The sequence below is a fragment of the Ptychodera flava genome, chromosome 20, assembly GCF_041260155.1.
Source record: "Ptychodera flava strain L36383 chromosome 20, AS_Pfla_20210202, whole genome shotgun sequence".
NCBI classification, from domain to species: Eukaryota; Metazoa; Hemichordata; class Enteropneusta; family Ptychoderidae; genus Ptychodera; species Ptychodera flava.
This window is the reverse complement of record NC_091947.1, coordinates 23,925,374-23,937,427: the sequence shown is the minus strand read 5'-3', so window position 1 is coordinate 23,937,427 and position 12,054 is coordinate 23,925,374. Positions and strand designations below refer to the sequence as shown.

At 35.9% G+C, this 12,054-nt stretch overlaps 1 protein-coding gene across 2 annotated transcripts; it reads left to right on the top strand.

Moving 5' to 3' along the window:
* The first annotated feature begins 63 nt into the window (after nt 1–63).
* LOC139120363 (uracil-DNA glycosylase-like) lies at nt 64–11,686 on the top strand. Of its 2 annotated transcripts, none has more exons than XM_070684709.1 (8): nt 64–292; nt 818–955; nt 1,920–2,015; nt 4,558–4,612; nt 5,507–5,549; nt 8,353–8,441; nt 9,340–9,518; nt 10,045–11,686. In XM_070684709.1, exons 1-8 carry the CDS (start codon nt 86–88, stop codon nt 10,195–10,197), a joined length of 960 nt encoding a protein of 319 aa, XP_070540810.1. In that variant the 5' UTR covers nt 64–85; the 3' UTR covers nt 10,198–11,686. The 2 variants fall into 2 exon arrangements, with proteins under 2 accessions (XP_070540810.1, XP_070540809.1); XM_070684708.1 differs by having other exon boundaries at nt 755–955.
* Nucleotides 11,687–12,054: the final 368 nt, after the last annotated feature.

The window sequence follows — 12,054 nt, the reverse complement described above, 5'->3', positions numbered from 1 at the left end:
GAGTGGCTTGATTGGGTAAAAGGCCAGGGTCGTAAGGCCTGTCCTGATTGGCTATATTATTTGGCGCCAAAAATTTGCTGTTCTCATGTTGTCCTCTACTATTGTAGCTGCACGCATCAACACAGTTTACGGACTTTTTGTCAAGAGATATTTATTGCGTCTGGCAGGTCGGACTACCCCCGTTACTGCAATGATCGGGCAGAGCAAGATTTCGGCATTCTTCGCCCCTAAAGCGGTACAGAAAAGATCGCTGTCGGATTGTCAGGCTGAATCTGCGGACGATCATGATAAGGTACGTACGAGCGCGCGTACACACAGCATGCACAGTGAGCGCAGTGCACGATTTCCGAAATGGTGGGACTTGACTGCAGTGCATGTCAGCGAGTTGTGCAGTGGCAGTGTAGGACACAGGCCATCGAAGAGATAGCAAATTGGGCTGCGTTTTCAATTAAATCAATTTTTGCGCATTATGCACGCTTTCCGCGGTAATTCTGGATCCTTGTTGCAAGCAATACATTACCTAAGAGTAACGTTTATAGTAAAACCCGCTACAGGATCACATGTTGCAGGCAGAAGACAGGCTTTGAGATAAATAACCTTTTAATTCAGCTTCACAAGCTCCATTCAACAAGAAACATGTACTGAGCAAATAATAAGTGTAGCAAAAGTTATATTTCCAGCTGTATTAGAATAACAACACTGCCTCATTTCCCCCCCGTATTTAAATGTTGCTTTTTATCTTTTATTATGTAAGACGACCACGCCCACAAAGAAGGCAAAGCCAGACGACCATAACACTTCATTGTCTCCCGCTCAGAAGGCGATGATTGAAAAGAAGAAACAGGAAGCCATACAAAAGTTACAAGCCAAGCAAATCGCAAATGCACCTGAACACATGGGACTTTCCTGGAAAAAAGCGTTGGCAGCCGAGTTCTCTAAACCGTACTTCATAAAGGTAAGTACGACAAATTAAATATATTAATGAGAGTGTTTAATTATTTGATGGGTTGACAAATGTTATTGTTATATTGTTGCAGGATGATTTTTGGAATGTGTATACTTTGTCTCATTTTCCCTACAATGTATTGAAATTCAAGGTATTGTGTACTAGTAAATGGATTGTAGTCTGGACTGAAATCCGGTTGTCACCAAGAACATTGAACATCACATTTACACAGACTTTATACAAGTTGAATCCAAGGCATTTTGATATCATTTTTTGAATAGAACAAGGACTTTATTTTCCATACAGAACAGACACTGAAATTGCACGTTTCAGCTATAGGTCTTAGAGCTTAGTGAGCTATAACATAATATTATGAACAAAATGATCATTTTACTATCATATTTTTGTCATCTCTCCTGGCAGATGTTGCAGTATTTACGAATTATTTATAAATGTTGAAATTTGTGGTATTTTTGTCTCGAAGCTATGTCAAAACATAGCTTCAGTTTTGTGTTTGGGTCATAATTAAGACCTCCTTAAAAGTGAAAACAAGCAAACTCTGATTTGAATCAGATGTAGAGAGGTGACTGCTGCATGGAACTCAACTCATAATATAAGGGTAAAGACTGCCATGGTCATTTCTTGTCAGATCGACTGGTCATTAACCCTTTGCTATAATTTTTCCCACCGAAATTCTAGTGCAAAATTTAACTAATTTTTATGAATTTCTCTGTAATTTTTTGGACTAGATGGACATCACTTTTCATTGGCTACAGTTTTTGATCAAAATTTTTTGAAAAATCCGAAAAAAACTTGTGTGAGTTACATTTTATATCGGAGAAAAAAGTTGACTTTTAGCACTCAAAGGGTTAAAACTGCTCAGCATTTTGTAGCGTTCCAAACACTTGCATTGCAAGCCTTGAATGTAATTCTTCTAGTCAAAACTTTCCTAACATCCTGTGATATTTTTTAGTTACAAGAACTTGTGGAGCGTGAAAGGAATTCGCATACAATCTATCCACCAAGACATCAAGTTTACTCCTGGAGTTTATGCTGTGACATCAGAGAGGTAGGTCATACCATTTTTGTTGAAGGGGTGAGATGGGCAAATCTTACACTTACAGATATGGCTTATCATGCATAATGCATTTAGAAAATGCAAACAAGACAGATGTAGGCACATACTTGATGTTTGGATAGTTGAATTCAGAAACATACTCATAACAGAATGTGTCTGATATCAGTTTAAAAATCTTACAGTTCTAAGCAGAACTACCTCTTACAGGAACAAATTACCTTTGCAACCTTGTTTTCTGATGAAAATATTTAATCTTCCCAGAAAATGGGGGTATGTTCTGTAATTCATGTGTAAGTAAATTTTAGTTAATTTTTCTATGTGATGCAAAAATTTGTAAAGTGACCTGTCATGGAAATTCTTGACAAATTTCCAGTTTCCTTGTCAAGGTGCATATTCTATACCTTAACCCTTTCACCACCATGGTTTGTCCCAAATCCATTGTTTTCTATGGTAAAGTTGGACCTGTATACAGGAAAGGGGGGGGGGGGGTGAAAGGATTAAGACCTATCACTGAGTTGATCCTCTCAGATGACATTTCAAAATTTCCATACAATACTCAGTACTGTTACTTTCTGCTTGCCAAATCTCAGTGTGTGACTATAAAAGATTGAGTTTGTGTTAGGGTGCCTGCCCCTAAATAAGCCAAAATTTTATTGCAAAATTTCACAATACTGCCAGCATTTTGGCCAAATACTATAGCTGACAACTTTGTTCATACTTACCATAAAGACAAGCAATTGTGTATGACGTTTGACCAGTGCAAACATTTTAAAGACCCAAACATACATGAACTGTATAACTCTTTGATTTGATGCCTCAACTATCCAAGTCTTCAATTAAACCTGAAAGAAATTTACGGCAGCTAACTTTCAGTGACCATTGGCTGTGAGAAAAAAATTTAGAATATTGCATTTGAGAATAAGTTGATGATGATCAGACTGGACAAGACCAATTTTTTGCAAGACTACCGTATGAATATCAAACTTTTCCATGAGGTTATATCACAGTGAAATGCAAGTTTGGCTAGTGGAAACTCTATTTTGAAGTGAAAATTTTAGTTGCCCTTCTTTCCAAATAGCTTTTGGTGTTCAAAACTTAGGAGGAGACTCCGCCAACTTATCATTGTTTATCATGATTGATAAGTTCTCATTACTCTTCTTGTGATGTTTCTTTTCTTTGAGACCTGCCTTTGAATTGCAGACAGGTAAATAATCATAAATTCTTATTGAAGCATGGTTGGTGCAGGTGTAATATTTGTGCAAGATTATGCATGTATGTCCATTTAAAACACTTTCTTGACATGTTTTACTGACACATGTTGATCATAGTCAAGCCGTCAAGCGGGTGCATGTTCCTACTTACAAAGTAATCATTCGATAACTGGATATCCATCATTACGTGAACTCTTGACCTTTCAGCTGAGACTGAGTTGTAGTATATAAATGACATAAAAACTTCTGACAGATAGAAAGAGGGGAGACTTTATTGTGATGCACAGAGCACTCACATCAGTGTGATACAAGTTGATGGGTGGAGGTTTGTGAAATATTCATTGTCAGCAGTACCACAGGAAATGTGAACAAGTCTCAGATGATGTAATTTATTCATCTTTTTTGATTGCGGACTTCTTCACTGGGTGAATACTGGTACATTGTAAATGTAGATACTGTAGATCAAGTTGAGAAATTACTGAATTTTCTGCCTTGGTGGGTAATTCTGCCGGTGGACTGAACTGTCCCTGAGGCTATCTAAATCTGAGTTAAGTGGCTTATTGCTTCGATTGAGTTTCTGTGCGATATATGCTACCAAGTTTGAATGTGTGTTACTCTCATTGAATTGCACAACTGTATACAGAGCGTTTGTACTGTAAATTTTGTTAAGTTTCATTTTGAAATCTGCTGGCAACATTTAACGTAACTTTGATCAGTATAGTGGTATGGTACTTTGTGTATATCATCAAATACTTGCTGATATTATCTATAAATCATTCTGCGAGATTCACATTAACTTGTTTCGCTCAACCTGCAGCAGATGTATGCTATAAAGAGAATCACAGGGGTGACAGAGTCTAAAAAGTGGGCTAAACTTCAACTACATGTATAATTTGTATATCCATCTTTCAAATTGTGTCACTGCTTTACCCCGCATGCCCATACTGTGGATTACTTTGATGGAAGCTGCACGTTTTAGATTTAAGTTAATTGAAATGCCGACATCAAGATATCAAGTTCATTGCAAACATCTAAGCTGCATGTACACTGAAAAGGCTGAACTGTTTACCTTGTCCTCATATGTTATAAAAACACGTGGCACAGCATCCTACTTTTCCTGTACAAAGGTCAAACCTTGTTACTGAAACCGTTACGGTAATAGCTCTATTACTGTAACGGTTTTAGTAGGTAAGGTTTGAACTTTGCTGGAGCAGAGTACGGTGTTTATGTTGCTGATATATCAATGATAATGGGTGTAGTGCAAGCATTCATGTCCTGCTTTCTCCACTGACGTGATTTCTTCATTTTGTACATGTTTTCAGGTAAAAGTTGTCATCCTCGGCCAGGACCCTTACCACGGACCAAGACAAGCTCATGGTATGCAAACACTTTTTTTTTATTACAGTTATACAACATCAATTCTAATTAAACAGACAAGATGTAAAGGTATAGATTAGTGGTGTCATTGTGCAAGGTCTTTCAGGATGTCCTTTGATTTTTGTAGTGCCCTCGTGCGTACCCTACATATGTATTGGGCATAATAACACATGCTACTCGGGAGTTTGGGAACACCTGTGTAGCAGGCAATTGGTTTAGCCCTTTCAAACCATTGCTTTCTGATTCTACAGAGGATCAGTTTTGGCATCATATATTTAGTGTCATACCAAAATATGGTGATAAATGAGTGGTATTAAGTTCACAAAATGATTGTAATAATTACTTTGGATGTGGCTGATGCTAATTGTTCCTATTTTTCTATTGATGTACATTGCAAATTTTTGAACATCAACTTTTACAATGCATGTGAGAGAGATGGGTCCAATCTGATAGCAATACATACATATATGTACCAAACACTTCTGAAGTATCTATCAATAAAGATTGATATCATATATTTGATTAGAATCTTTTCAACTTGTTTCACCATGCCTTTTCAGATTTTTATGTGTAGCAAAGAGGTTTCAAAACAAAGATCAAACCACAGCAGACATAGACTTTCATGAAGTACATGTTAATATGTAGAAGGAACCCAAACACCAAACCAGACAGGAAGTTTGGAATTGAGAAGTCCCCGTTTTACAGAACTTTCTCACAACACTGTTGACAGTATGGCAGTGATTTTATGATGGTGACACTGAATTAATACTATGCAATACTGTTATGTCTTTTATGTTGACAAATAAGGTCAAGACAAGGAGTCAGCTGTTTGTAAGCAGTACTGTATTTGATCAGTGGTCTCTTCACTTATTCATTCTATATTTCTTCTTGTAGGCCTTTGTTTTAGTGTTCAGAAGGGAGTACACCCACCACCAAGGTAAGATAATTTTACCCCAAGTTTTATCCCAGTGTGTTGCAATACACAATGACAAGACTGAAATAAGTTCAAAAGTTTGCTCAATTTTTCTACAAACTTATGAATAAACCTATCTTGCACAAGTTCCATTCAGTTAACTTAGTAAGCATGTCATCTTTTAAGTGTCCATCAGGATGAAACCTCTCATTCTCAATACGGATGTTTATTTTTGAAATATCAAAATCACACTTCCTTTTTAGCGAATATCTATAAATGTAATTGCTCATGTAGTGAGAGATGTCACGAGCAAAGAAGGAACTTTCAGTAAAATTCAATTCAGCAAAGGAAGGATAAACGAAGGGCTGGAAATTAACATGTTATCATGGTAGTCCAAGTGGACAACCATTTCCAAATTAGTAGTCCAAGGAAAACGTCTGGTGGTCAACTTTTACCCTAGCTATATGGCTAATTTTAAAATCTAATATTTCCAAAATCTACAAACAAATGAATATCGTACTCTGACATAATTATATAGTTATAAATAAAGTCGGCTAGACAACAGTGACAGTGCATGAAAGCATTTTCAAGTTGAGGTGTTGTGTAAAACTGTACTACAAAATAATCTATTTTCTTTTCATATAAGCTAAAATCTAATGGTAAAAAATAAATAGGCATGAGACAAAAACATGCTACATCCTCCATTCTCCTCTTTTGTACCATACTAACTTGCCAAAGAAGATTTTAGCATTATAATAAATGACGTCTGGCAATGAGTTGGTCATTATCGTTCAAATTTTAACAGGTTTAGACATAATTACTGATCGTTGTTTGGAAAAGCCTGAAGCCAGCTTTTGACCCAACACACCAAAATTCAGCTGTGCTTTGCATTTTCAATCCTTGAAACGCATGAAAAAAAAAATCCAGTGGGACAACCATTCCCAGACATTGGTAGTCCTAAGGCCAGGTTTGGTTGTTCTTGGACCAGGGACAACTGTTCATTTAAAGCCCAGTATCTTGCCATGTCCATACATATATGTCACTATACACGTCAAGTATGGTTAAAACCGTTGAATCATAACATGTCCCGTATACAACAACAAAGACTTGAAGATTTGATGGCCCCTGAAAACATAGACACTGAAATATTATTTTTACAGACTAAACCTGCAATAAGGTACAATGCAAAGCAGAAGTATTTGTTCAAATTGGCATAAAATTTGCATATTTGTAATTTCTATTTTTAAGAATTTTTTAGACTTTTTGTCAAAAGTTTTCTCTTTTATAGGAACGACTTGTCTGTTAGGTCCTGATTTAAATTTTAGGTTTCCTTAGAATGACCAGGTGAACAGATAACCAAATGATAAAGGAATTTATATATGTAAACATACCAATTTTGTTATTTTTGTCAAAACATATTTTGCAGAACTGCTTGAGTAAGAGCTTTCAAAGGTACATGCATTTGTATTGATAGGCACCTAAGAGTGATTTAATTTTGACTTGTGAAAATTATGACATTTGCACATGCAAATTTTTACAGCAGTTTTCTTTTCCTTTTGTCAGAATATATTTTTCATAAAATGCTTGTCAAACAGCTTTCAAATTTAGTGTACAGGTTCTAGGCATGTTGGCTTTGTGTATTTTGCAAATGATGATGAAATTTCACATTGCTGTTTTTTTGTGGGAAAAAGTCAAAATATACATATTTATTTCCATATTTGGTTTTTGAGGTGCTATAGACTGGTTAAACGGGAACTTACAGGACTGTGGGCGCACAATAGGGGGATTACTGATGACGCAGCCATTTGCATACACTGGGCAGGAGTTTTTGAATTCTCATAGCATCGCTTCGACCACATGATAAATGTTGCACTAAAAATTTTGATGGGAAAAATTACAGCACTCAAAGGGTTAGGAAAGTTTGAGCAAAAGTTTAAAGTCTTTCACTTTTTAGGCGCCTACTACCTTAAAATATACACAAAGACACTATGATGAGATCTTGAGATATAACTTACAGAGTGTATTGATAGTGGCATTATGGACCATTATTACTGCCTCTTATGTAAGATCACGCAATAGTTGATAAACCCACTATGATTCTGTCTAGACAACTTAAGCTTCCAGCCTGAAGAAAGATATGCTATTTAATGCTGAAAGACAGTGTCAAGTTAGGTCAAGTTGAGTTCTTCTCCAGATTACAAAACTGTTTAAAAGTAATCAATGCAAAGTCACAGATTTGTGTAGGTTAGTATCTGTATTAAACATCTATTGGACAGAAAACAGCAAGGAACTTGAGGCTTTTTAATTAAATATTTTATCTACTCTATAAGCTTAATTCACCAATACCTTGAAAAACCTTAATTTGCATAACTTTAATTTGCATGATTTATTGTGGTCCCCTAAAAAAAAAACTATATCCCTTCCCCTCCCAACTGTTCAAGCAGAGGGGGTCATTCAGCCCCTGTGAGAAAAACCTGGGGAAAACAAAAGTAGGTGAAAGCAAGTTTAGGTTTTGAATCAATGCAGCTTTTTACTGACTGAACAGATGGGGAAGTGATGGCATGCCTGGCAGTTAAAGGTTGCCCGTAAAATTAGTTGTTCATACGTCAGCTTCTCTTTTACACAACAGATCACTCATACATGTAAGTTATGTCAAGATACTTTATTAACTGGTTTTGATATAATAAATTCAAATGTGTTAGCTTGTCAGCAATTAGTTTTATTTGTATGCCAGTATGTCAGGTTGGTCGCCATCCCACTCTTCATTTGGCTTGTAATAGTAAACCTAATGGTATACAAAATCAATTTTCTTTTTTTCCTGTTAAAGTTTAGAGAACATGTTCAAGGAATTATCCAAAGAATATGAGGACTTTCAACATCCAGGACATGGATATTTAAATGGATGGGCAAAACAAGGTAATTACAGAATTATGTATTTGTCTTTCAATGATTATCAAACACTGGTACTTTAAAATTAGATCGAAGATTTTTATCAGATTCTTTTGTCATTCCTGAAAAGTGTCAATAACCCAGTTCTGGGGCTAGTAGATTGCAAGTTACACTGCAGCAGATCTAAGAATATTTTGAAGTGACATTTGAGCATCAGGGGATATTTTATGGGTTTTCTCTGTACTAAAAAGTAAATACTGCATGGTTCCTCTTCACTACATATGCTATGAATGTTGTGCCTTTATCCTTCAATAATTTAAACTCTTTTTACACAATGGTAAAGCATTGAATGGAATATTTAGTCCCTGTATTCACAATATTGCCAGACTGAATATACTTCTCAATCTTCAATTGAGTAGCAGATCAATCTACTGTATCTTCCACAATTTCCATTTGATTTGGTATGTCACCTGTACCATGCTCACCAGCACTTTGAATATGGATGCTATTTTGTTTCCTGAATATCAAAATTACACTTGCTATTGGTGCTTGCCTTGAACTTGAAGTTATATTTTTGAGAAATCATGAGCACAAAGGACACATTCAATAAACTTGATCATTGTTAAAAAAACACATTATCTTGTCAAAGCAAATATTGCAATAATGATTTTGCAAATTATTGGTAAACATTTCAGTCAATCTTGTTGTTTTATCAAACAATAAAATATATCAATTTGAGTGATAAAGGAACCCTGGCACCATTTGCTGTTGTACCCATATGTTTTTGTGCCTAGTAAAATTTACCATGTTATCTGCCACAATTCATGTTTCATTGTGTTTATGAACAACACTGCAAAATCCCAGTTACAATGTTTTATGAAGCACACAGCAAAACACAAGTTACCATGTGCCCTGTCTTTCTCAGGTGTGTTGTTACTCAACGCCGTTCTGACTGTCAAAGCCAGCAATGCCAATTCACACAAGGACAAGGGCTGGGAGACTTTCACTGATGCCGTGATTACATGGCTGAGTAAAAACCTACATGGAGTTGTGTTCCTTCTCTGGGGATCCTACGCTCAGAAGAAAGGCGCCATCATCGATAAGGTATTTTGTCTCACTGATATCAAATGCACTTCGAGTGACTCAACTTCAGTCAACGTAATCATTTTAAGTACTATACTGCGATTATTATTGTCATAAACATGTTCTGATTATTTCATGTTTCATATTTCATGTTCTTAATTCAAGAGATTTATAAATAGTCAATGTGCTTTGAGATGATATTTATTTCTTCCAAAACTCAAGGAAGTATGTGTTACATTAAATAAGCATGATAAACTGATGCATTCAGAAGACGTATGACATAGTTGAAAGAAGACATTTTTAAAACAAATCTATTGATGCAGTAATTGAAATTAAATAGTTTGTTCAGCCCTGTCTTCACTCGGTATCAGTGTTTTTTGGCTATTAATACACCTTCCTGTCTAATTACAGTTAGCAAATGATATCAAAGTGGTTTCTGCAGCTGTGTGCAGCCATTTGGAAATGTGGTCACTCCACCACACAAGACTGTCTGTGTGACTTCTTGCAAACAAAATAAACCTGTGGTTATTGACTTTGTCATTTCCAGAAAAAACACCACATCCTGAAAGCCGTTCACCCATCGCCCTTATCAGCCCACAGAGGTTACTTTGGATGCAACCACTTCTACAAAGCTAATGAATTACTGAAGAAAGAAGGCAAGAAACCCATAGATTGGAAACACCTTCCTTTGGATGAATAGATATATCATCAAAAGATAGAAGGAACTATGGGTAAAAGTGCACCTGACAAACAAAACATTTTGCATTTGACATCAAACCCCCCACCCTTTTGTGTTTGACATCAACCCCCACCCCTTTTGTGTTTGACATCAAACTCCATCTCATCTTCATTTTGACATCAGACCCAGCATTTTACATCAAAGCCTTCCCCTTTAGCACTTGACATCAAGTCCCTCCCCCTTTACATTTGACATCATGTAGTGTGAATTTGCAAATGATGATTGAAAAGAGGTGAACACTCTCCCCTGTCGATGCAATAAGTTTTGTTTGTCATGCAATGTTTTAATTTCCCATGGCTCTTTGGGATAGAGTAGAAGCTTGATTTTGCACCTGTAAAACTGAAAATTATTCAGCAGTAGACTGGGTGATTCAGTTGATACAATGTCAGAAAACACGTTTAACTCACAGGGTACAAAGAAGATAACCTGCCACTTATCTGTGTTGTCAACTCTATATCATCAACTCTGATTTATGTCATGAAAGGGAAGCAATGTTCAGCTGCCACATTCTGTCACTTTCCAAGTACTGTTTTCAAATCACCTTTGTGAATGTTTGAGACCAAGAACATAGAGTTTTTGACAGACGTGGATTTTTGTTGTTTAAATAAGTGCAATAAAGGAAATATTTCTGTTTTTCTAACACTGCCACAACCAGCACATCACTGCCATTTTGTGTTGACTTGGTGTATTTTGGAAAATTCAATTCAAGTCTAAGTTTTCTGCAGTATTTTGTAACATTTTTTACATTTTAGTGAGATTACTTAAGATTACTTACATTGTAGTGATTTTTATAGTAGAAAATATTTGTACTTTGTTCCCAAAGTTGATAACACTGCCATAGGAACCTGCATATAACTCCCGTTTTGAGTCAATCTTTGAAAGATTGTGGTTGAATTTGCCATGTATCTCATAGTTTTACTGTCAAAATCTTGTTCTTGTATTTCGGAAACAAAAATCATCTCTCTATGGATATTATGCTTCGAAAATCAATGTCAGTTGTTTTTCAGTTGAATTGTACAAAAAAGTACAAAATAGTACACATCTGATACTATATTGTAGATTCAAATACTTCTGTTACTCAAATATTTTTTTTTGTCAGACTTCATTTTTTCACATAAGTACTGTCTCTTTTTTTTGTATCACTGCCAGCAGCAGGTTACCAAAGTATTGGTGACTTTGTGTGCTTTTGAAGATGAAATACTTTCTACGACTGTGTTGCCCCGCTGAAAATATTTTGATATAGATTATACTAGATCTTTAAAAATATATTTTTTAGAGAACATTCTTCTTTTGGGAAATACAGTGCATTTCCCTTTTTCTATCACTGCCATGGGCATCAGTATTATCTTGATCATATTGATGATACCAAATTCTACCTTAGCTAGATTTTTTAATCTTTTGAATTATATAGTCTAAAAAATAATGTTTGAATAAAACAGATTTAAATATACATTTGTCACTATTCTGTCTCGTTCAAGTACTATATGGGGATATCTTGCCCCAGGTATGCCACACAAGTGATCCATTCTATACAGAAATATTCTAAAGGCTCATGCCGCATTACATGGCTGGTAGAGTCACTGGATAGGGTTGTGGGGATACTGCCAGCTATGAAAATTCTATGTGGTATTCATTGTGTCACAAGATTGGTCTGTAGTGGTGTTTTGAACGGTATTGCCTTGGAATGAAAAGACTTGCCTTTATCTACTGGTCATTATTTGCTAGGGAACACTGTCGTTCAGGTCTTAATGGGCTGTGATCATCAACTTGTATCACTGCGAATAGGTTCCATAACATGCTAAATTGTGGCCGGGTGCT

Excerpts from the sequence above, each read along its gene's own strand:
- LOC139120363 (XM_070684708.1), top strand. The coding sequence starts at position 86 with ATGTTGTCCTCTACTATTGTAGCTGCACGCATCAACACAGTTTACGGA. Across the intron at positions 293-754 it reads CTGCGGACGATCATGATAAG|ACGACCACGCCCACAAAGAA; the intron begins GTACGTACGAGC and ends TTATTATGTAAG. Across the intron at positions 956-1,919 it reads CTAAACCGTACTTCATAAAG|TTACAAGAACTTGTGGAGCG; the intron begins GTAAGTACGACA and ends GATATTTTTTAG.